Source organism: Lampris incognitus, chromosome 1 (genome assembly GCF_029633865.1).
Source record: "Lampris incognitus isolate fLamInc1 chromosome 1, fLamInc1.hap2, whole genome shotgun sequence".
Lineage (NCBI taxonomy): Eukaryota > Metazoa > Chordata > Actinopteri > Lampriformes > Lampridae > Lampris > Lampris incognitus.
Window position 1 is genome coordinate 99,849,840 of NC_079211.1, and position 25,190 is coordinate 99,875,029.

The window sequence follows — 25,190 nt, forward strand, 5'->3', positions numbered from 1 at the left end:
GGCAAAATATACTGGAGAACAGCCTTATAGTGTTTTATAAAAAAAAAGGGGAATTCTGCTTGTTTAATTCTAATTATTAAATGCCATAGTATACAAGAGTCATTGTGATGTAAGAGGTGCCAGATAAAATATTAGATGGTAATCATGTACATAAGCAAGTTTGGATTATTGTAATTTGATAAAAACTGCTGACCACAATGCATATCTTTGGAATTCACTTTTAATATACAAATGCTATTTTGCTTTTGATGCAACCTAGTCACTTCTACTTTAAAAAAACACAGGTACAGTCAAGGGCTTACAAACAAAATATATATTGCACAGTTAAGTGGGCCATCACTCTGCTCTTCTCATCTCCATTCCCCTCATTTTGTTTCCTCTTGTCCTCAGTTGACAGAGATGGTCTCTCTACTTACACAAGAGGCTGTGTTGTTGGACTGGCGTCAGTTCCTGCTCAGTGCTGCTCTCCCCTGGCCAATTCCCTCACTGACACAGCTATTGGCTGTACGGCGGCGCCTCCAGGCAGCAGATTTGGACAAGACGGGCTATATCAACATGGACCAGTACCTACAGGTTGATTGCCAACATGCACACGCTCACACTTGACCTCACATTCATTCACAAAGAAATATGGCCTCTCTTATTTTTACTTATGCATGCAGCTAGTGCCAACCATCTGGAACTGTGATGAATCTTGAATAAAATGGAGGCTATAAAATAAAATAAATAGAATAAAACAAAAAAGCTATATTAATGAATCATACTAATCAATCAAGGGTGCCAGAGCCCCTTTGTTCTCTCTCTATGCTCTTGCCATTGTAACCTATGTTTGGACCGGGTAAATGCAGTTTCTTGTCTGTACCTTGCAAATACTCTGCTGTGAAACTTCTTGCAACTTGAAAGTCTGTGACCGTTAGTTGTATGCTGAGGAAGAAACCATCTTCTGAGCATGAAGAACTTTGAACTCAAATAACTACAAGCTCTTGGGACTCTGAACCAATCTAGACAGCTTGACATAACCGCAGTGCTAAGTTCTCTGAACTCCACCAAACGCTAAGAAGCGTTCAAACAGTCTAAAATAACTCTAATGCACCGCCCTCCGGTTTCAACGAGGACCCACTGGCGGGTGGCCCTTGCTTCCGAACCAAGTGTTCCAACGTCATCCACGTGTCTCTTCCACGCTCCCGAGCCAGCGCAATGCATCCAAACATAAGGTTGCTTTGCAAACTAATCAAGTGCAGACTTCAGTGAATCATGAGATAACAAAACGTATATCTAAACACTAGTTACAACATTGAAGTGCTCTGACACATTCTCAAGATAAAACGCATGATCTATCAAGCTCTGGAGACTAAACTGGCAGGATATGTTAGCCACTGCATTGACTGGTCAACCTTGGTATATACCGCAACGTCACATCCCAACAAACTGGTTATGGCCATGACCTCAGCATCAGCCACCCATACTCCATCCCATGATATTCCAGAGGCAGTCACGTAGTCATTAACGTTCTGGTTCAAGTAGTGTTGGAGCTTCATATTGATGTCAAGTGATCAAGAGAGAGAGAGAGATGTCTACTCACCATGCTTGCTGAATTTACTGCATGTCAAGCGCAAAATGACTTCAGAACATTGAGTTGCACATACAACTATTAGAGTTTTGAAATAGTGCTCTCTGTAACCTAGGGGGGGGGGTATAAACTGGACTAGAGGGGTATAGTCTGGCCTAGCCCAAAATATACCCCAGGGTATAAACCAGCCTGGGCCATTTTATACCCCAGGGTATATTTTAGGCTAGGCCAGAACGGTATAGTTTGGCAGGGGGTTAATCTGGCCTGCTACACCAGGTTTGCATCCCGGCTGCCCCCTAAAATTGCTACATTGGTGTCAGAAGGGGGATGGTGAGACAGTTAGGCCATCAGAAGTGGGTGTGCCCAGAGGCGTGAGGGAGCTGGTATGATGAAGCGTGGGGACGTGCTTCCCGAAGGAGAGGGGTGGTGTAACAACCACAAATGACTAGACTTGCTCACCCTTGGCTAATGGGTCGGACCCTTTAGTCAACTGGTTAACGTAGTTGGCCGTGGTGCGGGAGACCCGAGTTTGCGTTCCAGCTGCGGCGGATTCCCGGCTGCCCTCTGAATTCACTACATTCAGGGTGAATTCAGACAGCAGACGGGGAACACTGGGTCCAGGGCAAGAGCGCACACAGGAGGGGGACCCTGACTGAAGCAGGAAGACAAGTGAGGTTCCACGGAGACAGACCAACAACCGGACACAGGGGCTGGACAGAGCAGATGGGACTACAGGAACACAAAAAGGAGGGTTAGATGGTATTGATAGACTATGAAACAAATGAAAGGTTTAAAGGATGGACACATAGGACTGACAAAGCATTTCTTTTGAAACACCATTTAATAATTGCTGTTAAAACTGTCAAACCACTGGGTAGCTTTAGACTTTATTTCAGTGAGGAAAAGTGACACAATATGGGTGGCAGAATTACTCCTGCTGTGTTTTTTTTTCCATAATCCATAACTACTTCTCCACAGCCCACCTTTGCCCTACATGTAATTTGACAGCATTACTTTTGATGGTCTTATATTGAAACTGTCACCGGTTGAGTTGCTCGTTGTTGGCAAATAAAACCAAGTTTGATTGCTATTTGTAAAAAAATAAAAATAAAAAAATTCTCGCCTGCCACGCAGGAGGCCCGGGTTCGATTCTCGGCCACTGCAAAAATAGTTGTTTTTTTGTTTTTTTTGTTTTTTTTGCCAACCCAGTATAGTTTTTTTAATCCACTTGATTGAATACTCTGTTACAGAGATCAACAATATGCAGTTTTCTCACAATTCCTCAACCTTTTTTCAAGAGTATTTCTCAGACAAGAATGAAGACAGATCAGTTTCTACGCCTTTTCTCCCCAGATAGAGTGGTGGTTCCACAGTGAAACAGCCCAGTGTGTCCCTCAGGGCTCCTCTCAGCCACTTCCTAATGACCACTTGGCCAGCTTGCACGAGGTAACTACTCAGCTACAGCACTTTGCAACAAACCCTAGCCAATTCCAATTAACCACTACCCTCCTCGCCACTTTCACGGGTTTGCACTGCCAACCAAAGAACATGCTAACATTTTAGACCATTGTAATCTCCCAGCTCTCCAAGTACAAAATGTATTACTCTCACTTGTGAACTTAAAAGCATCACAACTTAAAAGTTATTTCATAAGAGAGGTTCAAGGGGGAAACACTGCTACATGCTACTTACAGCATGTGAAAGCAGAGTGGTGAATACAGCTCTTCTCATCCCTTAACAGAGCAAGGCACATACTCCCATCCCCACCCCCACCAGTCCAGCATAGCATCTCAGTGGCAAATTGTAGAACACTATGATTGTACCGAAAAGTGCTTTGTTGCATTTGTCCAGCCCACCTTCATTGCTGTCTCTCAGGCCAAAGCATACAGCTGTCATGCCATAGATCACCTTGCAGGTATCCCAGGATCAGCAGACTTATACATTTATGATAGTTTTGCAGGTTTGTTTTGAATCAGGGAGAGGGGATTAAACAATTTTATAACTGATCACATTGTTAGAAGTACAGAATGACACAAAAAAATTCCAGTTTTGACATTTCAACCTACTTTTTCCATTTACTCATTTAAAAGGGATGTAAGATCAAAGAGAATTTTTCTCTGTTGTCCAACAGAGCATATGGTCCTCAGAACATCTGTCTTCAAGTTTGTTGAATCTCTGTCAATGCCCCCCCCCCCAGTTTTTCTTTCAGTTGTTTGCAGATCACCTTTTCTCTCCTCCATGTCTGGACTATGTATCCATGCTACAATATCTGGCAGCCCACCCTGACCCTGCCCAAGGCTTCCTCAGAGCACTCAGTGTGGTGTTGGGACAACATCTAAAGCAGCCCTCCACCAGCCAGCTGGTCAAGGTCAGTAGATCAGATATGTAAATATAGGGCATCTGGGTGGCGTGGCAGTCTATTCCGTTGCCTACCAATAAGGGGATCACCGGTTCAAATCCCCATGTTGCCTGCGGCTTGTTCGGGCATCCCTACAGACACAATTGGCTGTGTCTGTGGGTGGGAAGCCGGATTTGGGTATGTGTCCTGGTCGCTGCACTAGCGCCTCCTCTGGTCGGTCAGGGCGCCTGTTCTGGGGGGAGAGGGAACTGAGGGGAATAGCGTGATCCTCCCACATGCTACGTTCCCCTGGAGAAACACCTCACTGTCAGGTGAAAAGAAGCGGCTGGTGACTCCACATGTATCAGAGGAGGCATGTGGTAGTCTGCAGCCCTCCCCGGATCGGCAGAGGGGGTGGAGCAGCGACCAGGATGGCTTGGAAGAGTGGGGTAATTGTCCAAGTACAATTGGGGAGAAAAAAAAGGGGGGGGATATGTAAATACACCGTATGGGCCCGACTGATTCAAGATTTACTGATACTAATGATGAATGATGAAAGGGGAAGAACTATCCGATATATCAGCCGACCTTTCTATTTTTTAATCACCTGTGCAAAACAATTTTTCCAAAAAGTATACCTCAAATTTGGTTGTACCGTTGAAATATTTTTTAAAAAAAACGTAATTTTAACATATAGAGCCAGGCTAGAACATAACCCAATTAAATGAGTATTATATAGGTAAATCCAGTTAAAATAAATAACATACCTTAAACAGTTTTGTGGTGTGTGTGTGTGTGTGTCATGCTTGTTGCCCAGTTACAGAAATTCGGATTGTGCATGCTACCATTATTCTGTGCTATTTTACTTCTCTGCTCGAATGGAGCTATACTAGATGCTTCACAAGTCCTCCTGTGTTACCCACAATGTATACTGACATGGCAGACATAATGACCCCCCCTCCCCGGCATTAATGTGTTCCTAATCTTCATTTTTTTGAAGGCTGCATACCCAAGTTCAGCAGCAAATACATACATGAAGGAAAGACCTTCAGCAGGACAGGATTTAAATTTGATGAAGTGTTGCTGTTGGACACAAAATCAGTGTTATTTTACAACAGTGTTGAGATATAGTTGACACTTGATTTACATTAGACTGCCTGCGTTAGCTTTGGTCGGAGGATGCCATTTTTTTCATGGGTGCTGTAGACTATTTACTGGTAATATGACACACACGAGTGACAATGATTTCTACACTGTAAACTGAGAAAATAAGTTGCATCAAGACTATTACTGCCTTCTTCATCAAACTATATCACAACATTGTGGTACTGTAATATTGTGATCGTATGCCCTACAAAATCCCCACATCATCATCATGTTTAAAATACATAAAATAACCACTTATTCACAAAAAGTAGCAGATTATAGCCTCAATGTACTCAATGTAGAGATTACCATAAGCAAATTGACGATGCCCTCGTCCGCATCGCGGGGTCCAGCTTGTTCAGCTCCCTCGACCTGCGCAGCAGCTACTGGCTGGTGGAGCTAGCCCCCATCGTAAGACCGAAGACAATCTTCACCATCAGGTAGGGTCTGTGGCAGTTCCGCGTCATGCCGTTCAGGCTCTGCAATGCACCAGCTACATTTGAGCGGCTGATGGAGAGGGTGCTGATGGATGTACTCTGCCAGAGCCATTGTGTCCTGTACCTCGACGACCTGCTGGTACACGCCAACAACTTTGACAGAGCCCTGTCCAACCTGCATGAGGTCCTCACCGCCATCCGTCGGGCTGGGCTGTGGCTGAACCCTGTCAAGTGTCACCTGCTGACGATGGAGACGAAGTTCCTGGGCCATGTAGTCAGTGAGCATGCAGTAGCAGCCTGGCGTCATACTACCTCCGTTTCATCTGGGACTTTGCCACCATCATCAGTCCACTCCACTGCTTGACTGACAAGGGCCAGCCATTCGACTGGGACGACGCCTGTGCTCTAGCCTTCACCAAACTCAAGGCAGCTCTCAACAAAGCCCCAGTCTTGGCCTACCCTGATGCCCAACAGTCCTTCATCATGGACACTGATGCCAGCAATGTGGGGATCAGAGCTGTCCTCTCCCCATGGGGAGGAGACGAGAGCATACTGTGGCATACTTCAGTCGTGCCCTGAGTTGGGCGGAAAAGAACTACTGCATCACCCGACACAAGCTGCTGGCAGTACAACACTTCTGGCCATATTTGCATGGCAGCCACTTCCTCATCTAAACTTACCACGTCTCACCTGGCTCCTGAACTTTAAGCACTTTAAGCACCCTGGGCCAGGTGGCCTGATGGCTGGAGGCCCTTCAAGTGTATGACTTTGAAATCCAGGGCAGTTTTACTGGCCTGGCTGTCAACGTGATGTGGAGCTGCATGTGCACTACTGCGACGCCTGCACCGCACAGAAGGGACTGACCCAGTGCTCCCACACCCCACTGCAGCAGTACTTGGTGGGGGCACCAATGGAGCAAGTAGGGGTGGACATCCTTGGGCCTTTTCCCGTCACCGACTCTGGCAACCGCTACATCCTCGTGGCGATGGACTACTTCACAAAGTGCCCAGAGGCTTATGTGGTGCCGGATCAGAGCACCACCACGACAGTGGAGAGGCTGGTGGGGGAGATGTTCACCTGCTTTGGAGTTCCCACCGAGCTCCACAGAGACCGGGAATGGAACTTTGAGTCCAAGGTGTTCGGTGAGGTCTGCCAGTGGCTGTGAGTGAAAAAGATGAGGATGACACCACTCCATCCTCAAAGTGACAGGCTGGTGGAGCGGTTCAACTGCACCCTGGCCACTCAGCTTGCCATCCTCACCAGCCAACACCAGCGGGACTGGGACCACCACCTGCCCCTGGTCCTGTGGTCCTACCGGACTGCTGTCCAGGTGTCCAGCCAGTGTATACCTGCTGCCCTCATGTTTGGGTGGGAGCTCCGGACACTGGTGGACTGGGTGTTCAGGGCCCCACCTGAGCCTGAGATTGCTGGGGGGAAAGAAGTAGACTACCTCCAGAGACTGAAGGATTGGCTGCAGGTGGTCTACACCCACCAGGCCCAGATGAACTCCAGAGTGCGGCAGAAGAGGGCCCTATGACAAACGATGCATCGGGCAGGCCTTTATGAGAAGGGACCAAGGTATGGGTGTATTGTCCCATTCACAAGAAGAGGATTTCCCCCAAGCTTCACAGCCACTGGCAGGGGCCCAGCGAGGTCATGGGCCAGCTGTGTGAGTTGGTGTACTGGGTGCGCATGCCCGGTCAGGGGTGCATGGCAGTGCTGCACCAGAAGAGACTCTCCCCATATCGCCCCCTTGCTCCACCTGTTGTTGGGGCCAGGAGTGACAGTAGCTCCCCATGCGCCGATCAGTGTGCCTCTCCCAAAGTTGCGCCTCCTGTGAGCTGCAGGCAGCCTGTTTACCAGTGACGGCACCCTGGATATTGAGGGACTATGTTTGGGTGATGGGGTCATCGAGGACAACTTACCCCTCAGGTGGGGGCTATGTAGCAACTGGAGAGGGCAGTCGCTCTGACTAGCAGTTCTGCGCTTGGGTAGTGCAAGGAATTCTGGGACTGTTCACGTTCGTGTTCAAATTGTTGTTTTGGTTATTGTGTTGTTTGTTTGGGGTTTCAATTCGGACTGGGTAGACGACCATTTTACTGACTGACTGACTGACTATTACCACTATTCTCAGTCTTCTGTGACTAGTACACATGGCTATTGAAATTGTAGTTAATGGTCACGCCAATTTGTATATGAAACCAATCGTTGGTTTCGGTCATTATGCAACTGTGCTGTTTATAAAGTTGGGGGGTACCTGTAGTCAGTTGAGACTGAGAAGTCACTTAGATGAGTGATGAAACGTTTGTCCCACTCAACATCGTGTCCGGATGAACTGAGTCACCTTTCTGTGATTTCCTTACCTGGATCATTGAGCATGCATAAAGACACGTACATCAAAACTATGAACAAGTCATCTATTGATTACATAATATGTCCAGCTATAGCCAAACAGGTATACTAGTGTGAAAACGAGTTTATGAAGTTCTGCAATCATAAAACTAAGGGGAAATTTGTGATTTTTCAGCCCTGATTCAAGGCAATTAATTGGAAACTACCATCTGTTTCCAAGTAAGAGCTCACAGCTTTTGAAATGGAATTTAGAAGTTAATGCCATAAAATTAAAAGAACGGGTGTTTGGGCAGGTGAGAGAAGAGGAATTTCAACTTCATTATCTGATTCAGTAATTACCAAATGGAATTTACCAATGATAATTAACAATGGAAATGTTCTTGCCTACTTGATGTGAAGATATCCTACAGATATCATCCCATTATTACCCTTCTATTACATGCTGTAATGTAAAGTACTACCATATTTTTTTTACTGTGTTCCTAGTCTATGCCCAATATAGAGGAGACTATGGAGTTTGGGTCCCCAGAAGTAGAGGGAGATGAGAAAAAGGAAGGAGAGCCTCCCTGTGGGTCTAGCAGTGTGTTTGGAGAGCAGGGTGTGCCCATACCAGCCCTCCTTGCTGTCATTTGCCACAAAGGCCCCAGGTTGGCAGAGCACAGCTGCTTCTACCCGGCCTGCAGGACCTTGGAGGAGCACACTGAGGTAAAGGGCTGAGACTTGTCGCCTCTGGTTAAACCAAGCTTTAAAGGGATGACTGGGGATCAGAGCCGCTGTAAAAAGTCAAACAGGAGTACCTACCTTTTGTATGTTTGAAAAGTCCGGTAAACTAATCTGTGAATCCCTTACAGATCAGGCTATTCTAATGCATTTGTGCTTTCACAAATGGCCCAAAAATATTCAAAGCCTCATTAAGCAATATTGTTGTTGTTAACAGTGAATCAAATGAACCCCTGTATTGTAAAAGGATCACTTTGTACTGAAGGATTGCATTGAGAATCAACACTGCAGTCTACAATTTTCCTTAACCAGCGATGCGCTTTGCTTTCACTTTCAGCTCAATGTTGACAAAATCCAGACTGTACAAATGGCACATATGTGGGACCAAACTACTATAGTTCTTGTTTGACCTGATGAAGCTTCCAAGCGGATTGAAATATTCTATTTTATTTGATTTTATTTTTTTGTGTTAATGAAAGGTGCTTGTGGAGCATTATTTAGTGTATGGGCCATTTCTGGATTTTTAGTGCTTATTTTATCTGCTCCTGGCTTCTGGGTGGTCACAATTAACTAAAAAGCGGTTATGTAAACATGTCCTGGCTTCCAATCAACCAGTTTCAGCAGATGAATTTAATTGCTTTCCACTTGAGCTACTTCAATTCCACCCACTCAGTTCATGTTTGCATGATGTAAAAGGGTGAGGGGGTTATACCAATCAGTGCCTAATTCTATTACCGCCCTCTGGCTTGTCACTGAATAAAGACCAAAAAAATAATAATTACGTAGCTTAATAATATCAATGAAAACCCCAACACTGTTAAATTCTCAAGAGACCCAGTGAAAGAGAATAATCTGGAACATATGTTCAGAGAACTGAAAAGACCTTTGAAAACCAAAAAGGCTGTTCTTCCTTCTTAACAAAGACAAGTCTCTAGTCATTTGATATGTCAACTTACATTTCTCCGAGTTTGTCCTTATAGTATTCTTTTCTGTCTATAATCATTCATTACTGTCCAGGGGTGGGGTGTCTATATTTAAGAAGATTAATTCTTGTTTTAAAACCTCAATTGCCATACCTAATTTTCGTTTTGCTTACATTCTGTTATATTCCCTAAAACTGTGTGACCCCCTAGTGTGTATCTGGAGTCTGTTACAGACATATACCCTTTCCCCATTGGCCAAAAAACCTGCTAACATCCGCCATTTTACATTGACCAAAGGCGGACATTAGCGGGTTTTTTTGCAGGTTTTTTGGCCAGTGGGAAAAGGGTAATGGAAGCCTACCAATATAAAGCCTATAAATATCATCAATCAATCAATCAAGTTGCATTTTATATAGCGCTTTTCTAGCTGCAACAGCCACTCAAAGCGCTTTACATTTCTGGTCAAATCTGAATTTCAGACACCTGTTATAATAGAACACAAGCCGTTTCCTGTACAATCGCTACCTATTTGTAGTCATCACACTTGTATTCTCCTTCTCCGCTGGCCTGTAGGACCTGGTGCGTATATTCAGAGAGCTAGGCTACGGGCCAGAAGATCACATCCCCTTCTCAAGCCTTATCCAGCATTATTCAATCCAGAAGCTGATAGAGGGCTCCCCACACTACCAGCTCATAGTAAGTCCTCACATAAACCTGTTAGCCGGTACTTGTGGATATCCAGTAGCACAAGTATTACATTTACATTTAACAGCATCCCAGGACAAAGTCCAATACCCGATAATATATTATTGAGATACAGGTTCTCTATTGAGATTAGTCACCCTTTTTGCTTACATTTTATGATAACCATCATTAGTAAGTCATTTCAAAGACATTAGATAATGATGAACAAATCATGAACAAAACATGTTTGTTTAAAGACACTAAATTGCAGACAGCGGCCCAAGGGTCTCAGCAGAGGACAAAGCCGCTTCTGCCTCAGAGGGGCAGCAGCAGCCTGGATGTCCGGAACAAAAAGGCAGTCACGAGAGAGGGGTGCGTCAAAGTAGGTGCCGCTCGGACTCATTCAGGGATGATAGGCCCAGCCAGAGATGTCTATAATCCACCTGCATAGATCACATGACATGGCCAACGTCGATGGCGAAGGCCTTGGACATCCGGAGAATGGCGGCGGCAGTCGTCTGGACCTTGGTGATCTCTGTAGCAGATAGTTCGGACCACTTGTAGGTTAGCTTGTCAAGCTAGAGAGGCCAAGTTGCTAGCCAGTGCTACCACCTGGGAGGCACCGGCATAGCAAAGAGTCAAGAAAGGTGATTGTCAACCGGTCCCACTCATTGGGCAGTGACGGCCAACTGCCTGTTCCAGAGGGAGGATGAAGGCAGGAGGCAGACCCTGACTGAATCCTTGATAAGAGGCACTCCCTTGTCCCACTCCCAGCCCTCCATGGAGCAGTAGGGACCATAAGCCACAGCTGCAGTCTTGGTGCCAAATGGGGAGGCCCACTCACGCTGTTCAGAGGAAGCTGAGCGCCATCTTAGGACATAGCACACGAGGGCAAGGCCTACCGCGTGGCTGGGCACAAAGGCCTACCATGAAGTCAACCAGGGGAGCAGTGGAGGGAGGAGAAAAAGGAAGAGGGATAGTCATCCTCTCGGCGGCCGAAGAAAACAGGCTGGGCAGGTCGTCAAGAGGGTACTGGTGAACCACCAGTGGCTCCAAGTCAAGGAAAAGAGAGGTCAGGTCCTCTTCCTTGAAGACACGACGGTCGTTGTCTTCATCATAGTCGGCCCAGGAGTTAGAACGGGCCGCCACCCTCTCACTCACCCAGGGGAGAGTGAGGTAGGCAGGGCAGGTCTCGGCTTCCTACAGGTGACACCAACCGAGGCAAAAGAAACAATCCTGGTGGCTGTCCAACGAAGACATCTCAGGGGAGCAGGAGGAACAGGTCTTGATTGGCAAAGACATGACTGTGACACTGGAGGGTGATAGAAAAAAAAATCGCAGACTGGAACTCAAGGTGGCTGAGTGAAAAAGGGAAGCAAGCTGTGGAGATGCTGTTTCTTTTTCGTTTTTGTTTTTGTTTTTTGTTTTTTTTGGATGGTGCTGTGTGGCTCCTACCACCTGATTGGGTGGTGAGGGAAAAGATTTGTCTCAGGTGCTGAGGCAGAGCCTTGAAGGGGTAAACCTGTTAGAGAAGCCCGTTACAGGGTGGAGCACGTACGACATAGAAATGGAAATATGCTGTGGCAATCTGATATACACCTCCCGAAAGAGACACAGCGGATGCAGATGATTATGATTAATGATCAATCGCCCAGATCTTTACCTCAGTCACACCAAACCAAAGCCAAAATGTAACCATCTCAAACATAATACCTAAACTTAACCATCCATAAAGTAATAGTATCCAACTGTACCGTTAACATAGAATTAATTATTCATTTACAAAGGTATATTAAGTTTTGTTCATGATTTGTTCATCATTTATTAATGGCTTATAAATGACTTACTAATTATGGTTATTGTGAAGTGTTACCCACTTTTTTCTCGTCCAGATTTGTCAGTACACCACACTTTTATAATCATATTTTTATAATTTCTGCTATGAAAGAAGTATTTTAAGACTACGAAACTCTCTACAGGTTAATTATTTCAAACGAGACATCTCTCTAAATTACAGCTGAAGTTCATAGTGATTTGTAGGGGATATCTAATTCTTCTGTTCTTGCCTTTTTCATCTCTCCGTCGTCTTTCACTGGACCTCCTCTTCTTTCACCTCCACTCTACTCCGTCTCCCTTTTTGTTTCTTTCCCAGGATGTTCACAGAGTGCTACGAGATCATCAAAATGAAGAAGAGGCTCAGAGCTCCACAGCTCTCTGAATACCAAAGATGCAAGCCCACACTTCCATCTGGTTTTATCTTTCAGAGCAAAATGGGGGAAAAGGAGCAAATCCAGTTATTTGTCATTGTTTGAAAAAGTGAAAGCATGAAAAAATGCAGCATACAACATTTTGAAGTTTGAAAATATAGCATTGTAAAACAATATCTTTAAAGTGATTTGCCTCAAATGTCTACCAAACTGAACTTTTAATTCATTATTTTCCACTATTGACTCAATAAATTTGCAGCAACAGACATCTGACAGTGACCTTATTCTGTTGTCTCTTTGTTTACAAAAGTCTGAGACGGACAAAGACTGAGATGACAATACAATGATTGAAACAACAAGAACATCAGTGAGGACAGGACTGACCCCTCTGACTCTCATTCTCTCTCCGCTACACTCCAGCAAGGTTTCTGACTGACTTGTTTTTCTAATGACCTCTCCAACAGCCAAACACTGGGCCGGCTACAATGATTTCATTGTCCAGACTAACCTACATGTCAAGCCTGACTTACCAGCAACGGCCTGCCATAACCCTATCACAGCCTACTTAGTGTTGCTGTGTGAGGCTAGCTTGTCGATTTAGCAGTCACTGCTGCATGTCCACCGAATTAACTCAATGTGTGTACAGATTACAAAAATGCAAAAAGTGGAATTATTAATGAGATTAGCTACCTCTGCTTATTCCCAATGACAATGTCATTCTTATTGCATTATTGTTCAACTAAATGTGGAGGCCATTATCAAATGTCAACAAATCTTCAGCCAGAAACAGTAATATGTATGTATATATTTCTATTCTATTCTATTGTATGTGACAGCAGTAGTCAGTCCCTTAGCTACTGTACACAATGTGTGATGTTATCTTTAATCACGCATATTTACAGTATCACTGCAGTTAGTTATTTTTCTCCCCTTACACGAGTCCTCTATTTGTCAATTCACGATCTTATTTCCAAATATTCAAGTAGGGCAAGCATATACAGGTCTTTAATTTATTTCTACATTACAAAGGGAGTGTTGAATACACCCCCCCCCAAAAAAAGTGTTCTTGCGTTAATATGACAGTGTTGCCTTAGTACAACATGGATGTGCATAAGCTAGAGAAAAAGAAAGACATCCTATTGAATTTTAAGTTAAAAATGTATTCAACAATGTATTGATTCTTCAGAGGATCCTGTAACTTCACTGAGGAGATGGAGGATCAAAAAGAGTATCTTAATAAAATGGGGGTAAAATGACAGTTGATAGTTTGATATTAATATAGCATTGTTATGATATGCTTTATGCCTGAAAGCTATATTGTACTGTACATTATGTCTGACTTGACCTGTATATAAAATGTAATGTGTGTCTGCTCACTGTGTGAAGCTTTGAACGACCAGGCAAGATTTGCTATAATAGCTCCAACAAAGTGCCTCTGGCACTGACAGTTGCCTGGACAGAACATTTCCACCCTAACTTTTCCCTTTGTCTTATCTCTGATAGAAAGGGGGCTGGGTCCCCCCACACCCTCTGCCCTCTCTCTGTCTCTCTGTCTCACCCCCTCTCTCCCTTCCTTTCATTGTTGCTGCAGGTTCATCACTCCTCATCTGGTGTACAACTCCAACAGAAAACAGCTCTAGTACCTGTGAACCCACCTAGAGCTTTTTCAGCCTGAGATGGATGAATCCGGACCAAAACAGGAGCTGAAGACTTCGCACCCGCTACAAAACGAAGCATTTGGGATTTCGTCATAGGTGCATTACAAGAAGACTGCCATTTTTTGTTTTGTAGGTAGTTATCTCACTCATAATTGTGTGGAAAAACCTCTTCTCCTGGCTTATTAAGAGATGGTGACTCTTATCTACTCCATCAAAAGCATTTAAACTTTTTGCTCGTACAAAAAAAGAAATATGCAGGACTGATTTTTTTCGCCTCTCGGCCTATCAGGTTGTCATGGAAAGTCTTTTTCGCCATCATTTCCTGACTTTCAACAACATTTTGGTTTACTTTTGAGAGTACTTTTTTTTTCCTCTTCAAACAAATATCCTAATGGGGAAACGGATCAGGAAAGGTTAGCGTGTGTTAATGTAGAGACAACATAATGCTGGTGTTTTTGGTGTTTTCCCTCCTTTTATCTTTCCCCGGTGCCTTGCAGTCTGCCAAGATTCTGACTGTCTCTCTTATTGGTGAGTACAAGAGCCGTGTTGGATGACTTGTTCTGTGTGAAAGGCTAACCATGTCTCAAAAAAAAAAAAGAACCCTATCAGATATTTATAAAATGTTGGGGATGGGGGTATGTGATGCACTTTTCTGATTAGTGATTCCAGGAAAATAAAACAAAACAAAAAGAAACCACTCCTATTCAGAACAATCTGACATGAATGCATGGAACTTGAGTTTTGAGAAGATAACAGAGTATGTGGTTGTTGCTTTGCTCAGACCTGCAACACGTCAGTCCTTTTCATGGAGTAAATCAGATTCCCATTTTTGCACGTGCCATACATAATCATTTTAGCACAAACACTAGAAGGTGACTGGTCTTCTTGAGAAGACCTCTGATCTCAGCTCTATTTTCGTGAAACTTTGGCGCAAACGCAAGGCACTGGTAAACGTGGGTGTTTCCAATATGTTTTTTTGTAATTTGGTGACTGGTGCAACCCTGGCGCAGTTGATAACAAGGCTGGATCAGGATGAATATATTATAAGCAGGTGGAATTAGGGTGGGCTTTGATTTGGCCAGTCAAATCAGCTCCTCTCATTCCCTTTAAATGTACTGTGATGCAGCATATTGTCATTTTTGTGATGGATGAGGAGGAAAGCTTATCAGATCAGCTCCGCCTTTGAAATTTGATGCAAGAAGAGACTGATTTGCTTGTTCTGGAGGGGCAGATTTGCCAACATCCAAAAGGAGAGGTGCAGCTTTTTTCATCCACACTCCTTGTTGGTTAACTTGAATGAATGAAATATGGTGGCTGTAAATTCCTTCCCTGTACCGCCATTGTCATGCAATTATATACTCCATTACTATTATGACGAAACAAACTATGTAATTTGAAGCAGCATGCAAGAAGATCAGTATTAAACAGCCTGGCCGACATAACTCACAAACTGCCTCCAGTGTTCTGACGTTGCATACAACAACCTACAGCAGTGTTTCCCAACCTTTTTTTATGCCACAGCACACTTTTCATAATTGGAAAATATTTTAGTGAGATGAAATGCATAGGCTAACATTCATTAAAACACATTTATATACCTGTTCCTGTGCATCCTCGGCTAGACTTGTGTTCTTTTTGGTGCACAATTTTGGAGTTAACAATAAGCATTTCACTGCTCATTGTACTGGTACATATGTGGTAATTGCATACATCTACTGATGCACTTGGGCATATCTCAGTGATGGAATCTGGGGTCATTGGGTGTTTTGGGTCTCTCAACATCAGAAACCCTCACCCAGGCAACCAAGCCAGGATTGATCAAGTCCCGGCTTGTGCCCAAGTAGCACGACACCACGAATCGCTCTTCTTTATCCACAGCTATCTAGAGGCCCTCTGGGCTTCTTCTGTGGTGGTCCTGATGGTTTTTCTTTTGCACACACCGGTGATGCCCAGAAGGCTGTAGGCTTTGCAAAATGACCTTTCCATAAAGACTCTACAGCCCACTTCAGTAGGCTCACATCATGCACAACACCCCCGGTCTGTGGCAACCGTCCACCAAGTCTGCGTACTTGGCTCTCTTTCTCTCGTTGGCCTCCTCCATCTGCTCCTCGCAGGGGATGGTGAGCTCCAGCATGACCACCTGCTTTGATGTTTTGGAGAGCAGTATGATGTCCAGTCTTAGGGTGGTTTCTGCGATGGTCTCCAGGAATCTGAACTGTGCCCCTAGGTCCACCTTCAACTGCCAGTCCGGTGCTGACCAAAGGAGCCCGACTGACACCTTAGGCTGGGGTTGGGGCTTCTCTCCTGCTCTGACAAAGGTGATTGATTGCCTGCCTCACTGGCTGTAGACACTAGCTTTGGTCGATGGCATTTGGAAATGGTCTCAGCAATCCCCTTCAGCCCCTGGTGGTAGCACCTCTTGCAGAGTGCCTTCGAGCAACTACTGATAATGAGTTCCAGCATTCCTCTCCTGAGGCACAAGGGGTATGCTGGTGTGCCAACCTTGCCCCAACAGAAGAAGTTAGATGGGCTGGGGAGGACATCATAGAAGTGTGAGGTGAAGTATGTAAAATAAACATTTGAAATCTTGAAATCTAGACAGCTGCATGAAAATAGCTCATTGCATCTGCATCTGCGCATGGACGTAGTTTTAGCCATTGTAGACAGAAATGCAATTGCAAGCCAAAATGGACACCAAAATTGTACTACGCCAGTGGATCTGTATTAAAACACAACCAGCTGCACCACAACACCTGTCTCGGTTTCTTTCAAGCCCTGAAATTACCAGACATACACACACGGGCGAAATGCGCCCAAGGAAACTACAAATCAGCCTGCGTTTGCACCTCCGCCGGCCTTGCACCAACATGAAAATAGAGCCCATTGTATGTTGAGATGGGTATGATCCCTATAATTTACACACATAATCATTCAATTAAGCTATAATTTGAGTATTAATTTTATATATTTTTGCACTATTTCACTATAATGTGTGTAATCATTTTGTGCAAATGTATTACTGCACATCTACTAGGTCCACTTGGCAGCTATTGCATGTCTGTCTGTTCTGGAAGAGCGAGCCCTCCTCTGTTGCTCTTCCTGAGTGTTCTCCTATGTTTTCTCCTGATAGTTTTTTCCTGTGGAAAATTTCTTCTGCCCCCCCCCCCTCCTCATCTGAATCAAGAGACTGGATAGGGGGTACCCTCTGAAGCTAAATTATGATTTAGGGCTATATGAATACATCTGACTTGACTATTAAAATTATAGCTCTGGAGATGTAATCATGGAGGGCAAAACGTTTATTGATGGCATGGTGGTTGTTGGTCTTTAATGTTCTCGCCCGACAGCTCCCCCACCTCTTTCCCTCATCTCACATCTTCTCTCCTCCCATCTCTTTGTCCATTATACACCCCCCCCCCGCTGTAACGTCTCTCTTTCTGTCCTCTCCCATCCCTCCTCCCTAACTATTTCCTCTGCACTCCTTGCAGGAGGGAGCCATTATCTATTATTAGACGAAATCTCTCACAACCTCCACAAGCATGGCCATGAAGTTCGCATGCTCCTGCAGCTGGGCAACCCTGTTATTACGGGTATGCAATTACACACGCTGACATGTCCAAACAAACAACAAATCATCTCTGTGCAGTACTTTCTTTCGACATGATTACATTTTTCGTCTATCTCTCATAGACTGACATGTCGATATGAAAAACACAGCGACCTTACTTCTTCACAACTCTCCGTCTGTCTGCACACACACACACACACACACACACACACACACACACACACACACACACACACACACACACACACACACACACACACACACACACACACACACACACAAATCTGAAAGACTCATCAATGTTTCCATTCCTCCCAGGATTTTCCTATGCAGGCCCTGAAGGCAGTTATCAGACTAGCACCTGGTCTTTGGGAGAAAGCTACATTAAAGAATACAACAGCTGGTTCCTGGAACAACAAACACAGTTTCTGCTGGGCAGGTACAACAGCACAGCACATAGATAGGTTAGAGGAGACAGGAGCCCCGATGTGTTGGAAGTTCAGTTTGCAGTTACTGGAGGAATTTTTAACCAACAGTGATGCACTGCTCAGGTTTGGTCTGAAGTCCTATTTTCCATCAACATATTTAAACTTTAGTATTGGTCTGAGACCTGGATCTAATTGTCCTGCTCTTTGGACCTGTCAGCCGACAAGGCCAAATAATATATAAAATTATGTTAAGATCATTTATTCGGGATGACATGGTCACTGAATCTCAAAAATGAGACTTCTGCTCTGTTCTTGTTCTTTATCAGTAAGGTGAAAAGTGAGGTAAAGGTGAAGGTAAGGTAATCCTGAATACAATCCTAATTTATCTTTTGTTCCACATAAAGTCTTCAATATATGGCTCTCCTTTTTTGTTCACTGTAAGTCAGTTCATCATATCTTGTTCCACACAATGCTTAACCACGTCTCGGTATTACAAATATGACAGCAGCCTGAGGAGGCCACGTGGTCCGTCTCACCCTTTCCTTAACTCACGTCTGTTTTCTGAACCCTTACCTCTTTTGCTCTCTCTCTCTCTTTCTCGCCCATTCTCTTATTCTTCACTGCTCAATCACTCTTTGCCTTCCTCTCTCAGGGATAACTTCAGTAATTTCCTGAACTTCATGGGTCACCTGTCCTACCAGTGTGAAAAGCTGCTGGGGGACAGACAGATGCTAGCCTTCCTTCACAGGGAACAATATGACTTGGCTGTCATCGATGCCTTCAACCCCTGCTCCTTCATCCTGGCACACAAACTTGGTAAACCTGCAATTCATACTGCTTACATACATTAAAATCCCCCTTATTTTCTTGTCATCGGAATCAACTTTATTGGCCAAGTGTGCCTATGCACATGAGGAATTTGGCTGTGGTACACAGCAGCTTCTAGTACTTGCAGACCTCACTCACACAAAACAAAAAAAAACAAAAACAAAAGAAAAAAATAGAAGAAATAAATGGAACAACAGGACATTGGAGGCAAGCATGTATACACAACAGGTATGTAACTACTATACAGCGTTTTGTTATGGTTGACTAATCAACAACCTATGCCCATATATTATACCATATTGCTTATATATGATATTGCCCATATACTATAGTGTATACCATACCCCAACTCCACAACCCGTCATGCCCATATAAAATGCTATGTACTCCCACTATAGTACACTCTATTATCTTATGTATCAGGAGTATACTCTATATATTCATCTATCATCCACCTCAAAACTACATACTATATTATATACCTGTTACAACCACAACAATAACAGCATCATTAAAATTATACAGTAAAAGGCAATTAATTTAATAGCTATATACTTGTATGTGTTGTACACAGTAGCAATTTGGCAATATATTTTCTTAACAACACTTTTGAATCAAATTTTTTTTTGCTTAATTTACTGTATCTGATTTCAGAAGTTGCAGATATTATAATCTATTAATATTCATAATAACATCCTCAACTTTCTGTCCTAAACTGTTTTCTCTAGACGTCCCGTATGTTGCTTTCTACCCCGGCACTTTGAATGGTCCACTGTCCATTGCCCTCCCAAGCCCCATCTCCTACATCCCCGTCTTCAACTCCCAGCTCTCAGACCACATGGACCTCTGGGGTCGTGCCAAAAACCTACTCTTTTCTCTCCTGGCTCCCAAGGGTCAGGACTGTGTTACTGATGGGATGGCATAGCCTAGAATAGAATAGAATAGAACCAAGGTTCTATGAGTGGAGGAGTGCCTGTGATGGTCTGTTAATTATTGTGAAAATATGTAACAGCCACATGCTGTATGTTACCAAAGATGAAATTATTACTCCCTGGCGAGCCAAAATGTGGAATTTTCTAGCGCTAGACATCTAATTTTTACTACCTCTTGGTAGTGTCTAGTGAGCTAGTGTCAATGGCAACCAGTGGGTTGATGGTGCTTGTATTTTTAATGCTGGACAAAAAAAAACATTTTGTTCTAAGAAATACAATCTGAATGACTGGACATGTAATGTAGTTTATGTCAGTGCAGTTTCTTTTTTTTAGAACTTTTATTGTATTTTGTAATTACTTGCCTTTCATTTACTTCGTCATAGGCCAGGAACTGGTGTGGTCTAAGTTCAGGGAGGTAGCAGATTGTCACTTGGGAGCAGGCTCGCCCCCTGGTGGTCTGGAGGACTTATATCAGGGTGCTGAGCTCTGGCTCTTCAACACAGATTTCTCCCTGGAGTTCCCTCAGCCTCTGATGCCCTACACGGTGTTAGTAGGAGGCCTACTGAACAAACCTGCTAAGCCTCTGGAACAGGTCTGTTCTATGCTGTTCTATTTCTATTCCATTCTATTCTATTCTGTTGAACTCCACAATGCCTCTGGATCAGGCACAGAACCCTACTCAATGGGCCCCATTCATCAATTGTTGGTACAATCAAATTTGTTCTTACAAACCCATGGATTTTTTTAGCCCTCAAAATTGTCTGAGAGACAGACGCAAAGCCTGATGGTTATTTGTAATTCCTTCACACTAACATCCATTGTCTACCTCTTGCAATGAGCAATCACCCAGGCTTGCAAAGACATCAGTGTTAGGCAATCGGTGTCTAAGGTCAGGAGTTATCCAGGTTCTTCACTGGTCTCTGAGATAAACTTCAGGGCTAAAAAAATTCCATGGGCATGTAAGAACAAATTTGTACGTATGAATGATTGATGAATGAGGCCCATTGTTAGCAATCTCTATTTTTTTTTCTTAAAAAATATCACCTTGTAATTTCTACATCTTTTCTATATTTGACCTATAATCCCCAATTCCTTCATCCCTCCTATCATCTCTTCAGGACTTGGAGTCGTGGATTTCAGATCATGGAGAAAAGGGTTTCATCGTGGTGGCCCTGGGGTCCATGGTAGCCTCAATTTCTGTGGACCATCTTCTAGTAGAGCTGACTACTGCCTTCTCCAAGGTCTCCCTGCAGGTCATCTGGAGGTGAAAACATGACTGGGATGCAAAGAGGCACAAAAAAACAAACAAACCCAGATCTAAGTGTAAACTCAGTGTGGCATGTACCTCACTTGTCAGGATTGTCACAGCAGAAAAGAAAAGCATGCGGGACCTGATTTCACCCTATGGAAAGCCACACAGATCCTGTTAATCATAATAATCTCATTGTAGTTTTGGTTTATGGCTTCCTATCTGAATTTTCCATGAAATTACAGTATATCTATTTTCCAGGAAGCACCTATTACTCATGTTGTTTTTATGACCATAGGTATGACCCCCAGCGATGGCCGTCTCACCTGGACACACCTCCCAACCTCAGGCTGGTGGCCTGGCTGCCTCTGAATGACCTCTTAGGTAGGAACAGGCAGCAACAGTAGCCACTGGACAAGTCTCCATCACACATCTATCTTAGATACGTTTTTATGCTCTTATATTATGTTCTTTCAAATAAACATTTTTCTAAACCCCAAGCTTGTGGATTCTATAACATAAAACTGTCAATTCTTTCTGAATGGTTACCAGACAGTGCACCATGCCCTGCACTAGATGAAAAGGTAGTCAAACCATCTATCTAATTCTTGTCAGAAAACCAAGAAAGTCAATGCCTTTGCTAGCCACATTGCTAAAAGGGAATACAAGAGCTACTGAGCAAGTCATTTGGTAGCAAGTCAAGTGTTGCTGGTTCGATCCTCGGCTCCTCCTGGCAAAAATGTCGAGGTGCCCCTGACCAAGACACATAACCCCTAATTGCTCCCCATGAGCTGGTTGTTTATGTTGTATGGTTGGCAGCTCCAACAGTGTATGTGTATGTGTGTGCATGGGTAAATATGTGAGGTGTTACTGTAAAGTTCTTTGGGGGGAAAAGTGCTGTATAAATGCAGTCCATTTACAAGATTAAATGTTTCCTAAATTGTAGTTTTACTCATGTGATTTATCTTTTCTCGCTTCCTTGTCTTTCTTTTGGTATTTGCCCTTTAACATTTCCATTCGTAGTCTGATGAACTGGCATGCTTGCAGCCTTTTAGCACTCTCACTTTGAGCACTTCTGTCACGGCCAAATATTAAATGAAGATTTTGTGCACTGATCCTGCGTTCCTTTGTCAGTGATTTATAACTTCTTCAAAGTAAACTGATAGTCACATAATGTTTAGCTAACTATTTCTCTCTTCTTCTTTCTGTTTCTTTTTTCTCTTTCTCAGGCCACCCAAAAGCCCGTCTCTTCATCACCCACGGTGGTCAAAACAGCCTGCTTCAGGCCGTGTATCATGCTGTCCCCGTGCTGGGCATCCCTCTGTTTGGAGACCAGTTTGATAATGTGGTGAGGGCTGAAGCAAAGGGCCTGGGCCTCACCATCAAACCCACACACATCACAAGAGAGCTGCTACACTCCACTATTCAAACGCTCATACACGAGGACAGGTGTGTTACAGCCACGGATGGATGGATGGATGATTGAATGGGAATCATTATTGTTTTGTAATGCAAATAAGAGGTATGGAGGAGAACAGCATTCAAATATAATTTCCAGGCCCTGGAAAGGTTGTGGAAATTAATTTTGGAAAAGTCATAGAAATCTGACCCAGGCAGCATCGACACTTGATTGACCAATTTAAAAAAAAAAAGTAACAGCAGGTAGAACCTTTGTGGCAGGGCTTTATAACTGCCGTTGTGTGTGTGTGTTTGTTTGTGTGTGTGTGTGTTTGTGTGCGTGCATGCGTGTGTGCGACAGTTTGTCTCATCATGCTTATATACTCCGCTGGCTAGCTTTTGTATCAGTTAGCTAGCTATCTTGTTGATGGTATACCAGGCAAGTGTAGTTTCAACAACCTGTGGCTTCAAATGGACAAGTACAAAATATGGCTTGCAAAAGTTGTGCAGAGTAGAATGGCTCATATGCAGTATTTGAAATATACAGACTTTTACATCATTATTAAAACACACCTCTTCTGTGGCAACTCTAAAAATATAATTTCTTATGGTGATTGAAAGTAAGCTAAAAGTTATTGGTGAAGTCATTGAAAACTACTGGTGAAAACGTATAACGAGCTTGTTCAGAAAGCTGCAGCTCGTCTGGTGTTCAATCGCCCTATAAGTTCTCCCCCACAGCTCCCCTTCTCATGTCCCTACACTGGCTCCCAGTAGCTGCTCGCATCCGGTTTAAGACTCTGGTGCTAGCCTACAGGGCAGTGAAAGGAACAGCTCCTTCCTATCTCCAGGCCGTGGTCAAGCCCTACACCCCTGCCCGACCACTTCGCTCTGCTGCGCCTGGTTGCCCCGTCGCTCAGAGGCCCTTGCTACTGATCAACCCGGTCGCGGCTCTTTTCTGTCCTGGCCCCACAGTGGTGGAATGAACTCCCCACTGAAGTCAGGACAGCGGAGTCGTTGCCCATCTTTCGGCACAGGTTGAAAACTCATCTCTTTAAGAACTAGTACCCTGTTACTTGTTCTTAGCACTTATTGTATTCACTCATTAAAAAAAAAACTCTTTCTTGCACTTTTACTTTAGCACTGGTTTTGCTCTTAGATGCTTGTTTAGATGCACTTATGACCTCTGATGACTAGTAGTTCTCCTGATTTCCTACGTTAAATGCACTTATTGTAAGTCGCCTTGGATAAAAGCGTCGGCTAAATGACTGTAATGTAATGTAATGTAATGTGTATGAACTCTGGGAGACGCGCCTTTTTTACTCTATTCCCTCTCCTCCTCTTTCTCTTGTATTTTTTTTTTAATTTTCCTCTTCCAAGGTACAAATCTTCAGCTGTGTCACTCAGCAAGATCCACCAGTCGCATCCGGTCCCTCCTGCCCTCCGACTTGTTCAGTGGGTGGAGCACATCCTCCACAATGGAGGCGGGTCTCACCTGAGGCCCGTCGCCCTGACCCAGTCCTGGTACCAGAGATGGCTTCTGGACATAGCGCTTCTCTTCTCCCTGGCACTGCTGGGGCCTGTGCTGCTCTGCTGGGTCTTATGTAGAAACAAGAATGGTAGGGATAAATGCAAAAAACTACAATAGTGACAGAAACCCTACTCGCAGACACTACTCACATCTACACATCAGGTTGCATTTTTGTTTGTTTTTCTCAGGTGCTGAATTGTGTATTGTAGGGCTCTGTTCATGATCATATTTTATTTCCAAACACAGCTTCTTGCTGCATATTAGGTTCTATATGATAAGTGCTCAATCAATAAATCCTTACTTGATGATGACTAGTAGTTGATTTGAATAATTCGCTTATGTGTAATTATGAATATCAGTACATAAAGGGGCAGCAGGGTAGGGTAATGAGGGAGGAGACCAGCCCAGGTCCAATGCCTTGTCTCGGAGTCTCTCCTGCTGAGGTGAACTTAATCCCCACCAGGTCCACCGTCCTGTGTGTGACGGCCTTGTGTGGTGGGTTGATGGGGGGGGGAGATTTTTGGGAGCAGACCTGCAAGAGAGTTTCTCTACAGGGACGAATTCAATATTGTCTTAAGCACCCCTTCTCTCTTCTGATAAATGTCGCTGGGAAGATTTCTTCGGATCAGTTTTTGTGTTGGTCAAAATTACACTTAAAAGCAGATCTGAGGTCAGCTTTGCAAATTCCCAGCACACTGTGAAAGCTGCCCAATAAAGCTCTCTCAGAGCCCTCTTTTCTCATGCCTTGTTTGTAGCTCAATATATTATTTCAGAGAAAGAGATGAGACATTCTGTACAGCAAATGCCTTTAAATAGTCATTACAAACCAGTATCCAAAAATCTTTGCACCTCATCTGTAAAAAATAAAACAAAGAGATGACCAAAAGCTATAAGATGCAGAAAAATCAGTCACATTTCCCCAAATCTAAACTGAACCAAAGAGAGAGCGAGAGAGAGAGAGAGAGAGAGAGAGGGAAGGAAGGAGGGCTTTTCCAGGGAAGGTTCTGCTGCTGTGTTATGTTGTTCAACCCTTTGCTTTCTGATGCCGAGTTCTTCTAGAACTATTTAATAATGTCTTCATTCTCGTGTATTCAGGTTAGATTCTGTGGGTTTGTCATCATACAAAATGTTTTCCCGGCCCTCTTCCTGCAACAGCGCCACTGTGTCTAACCAATCACCCCAGACTTACTGCAGCGCCACACTGTCCAACACCTCTGTGCTGCC

General features: G+C 44.0%; 2 protein-coding genes across 2 annotated transcripts in view; both read left to right on the forward strand.

The window, feature by feature from the left end:
• spef2 (sperm flagellar 2) overlaps positions 1 to 14,476 on the forward strand; it is a 46,852-nt gene extending 32,376 nt beyond the window's left edge. The window contains exons 34-40 of the mRNA XM_056278504.1: positions 391 to 573; positions 2,924 to 3,016; positions 3,768 to 3,938; positions 8,330 to 8,548; positions 10,060 to 10,182; positions 12,323 to 12,801; positions 13,969 to 14,476. Coding sequence (XP_056134479.1) covers positions 391 to 573; positions 2,924 to 3,016; positions 3,768 to 3,938; positions 8,330 to 8,548; positions 10,060 to 10,182; positions 12,323 to 12,388 — 855 coding nt within the window. The 3' untranslated portion in view covers positions 12,389 to 12,801; positions 13,969 to 14,476. The remainder of the gene's footprint in view (positions 1 to 390; positions 574 to 2,923; positions 3,017 to 3,767; positions 3,939 to 8,329; positions 8,549 to 10,059; positions 10,183 to 12,322; positions 12,802 to 13,968) is intronic.
• A 3,526-nt stretch (positions 14,477 to 18,002) lies between these two features.
• On the forward strand, positions 18,003 to 24,246 carry LOC130127191 (UDP-glucuronosyltransferase 3A1-like). Its single transcript, XM_056296764.1, has 8 exons — positions 18,003 to 18,042; positions 18,684 to 18,847; positions 19,588 to 19,752; positions 20,175 to 20,383; positions 20,910 to 21,055; positions 21,339 to 21,424; positions 22,270 to 22,489; positions 23,816 to 24,246. Exons 2-8 carry the CDS (start codon positions 18,712 to 18,714, stop codon positions 24,081 to 24,083), a joined length of 1,230 nt encoding a protein of 409 aa, XP_056152739.1. The 5' UTR covers positions 18,003 to 18,042; positions 18,684 to 18,711; the 3' UTR covers positions 24,084 to 24,246.
• The last annotated feature ends 944 nt before the right edge of the window (positions 24,247 to 25,190 follow it).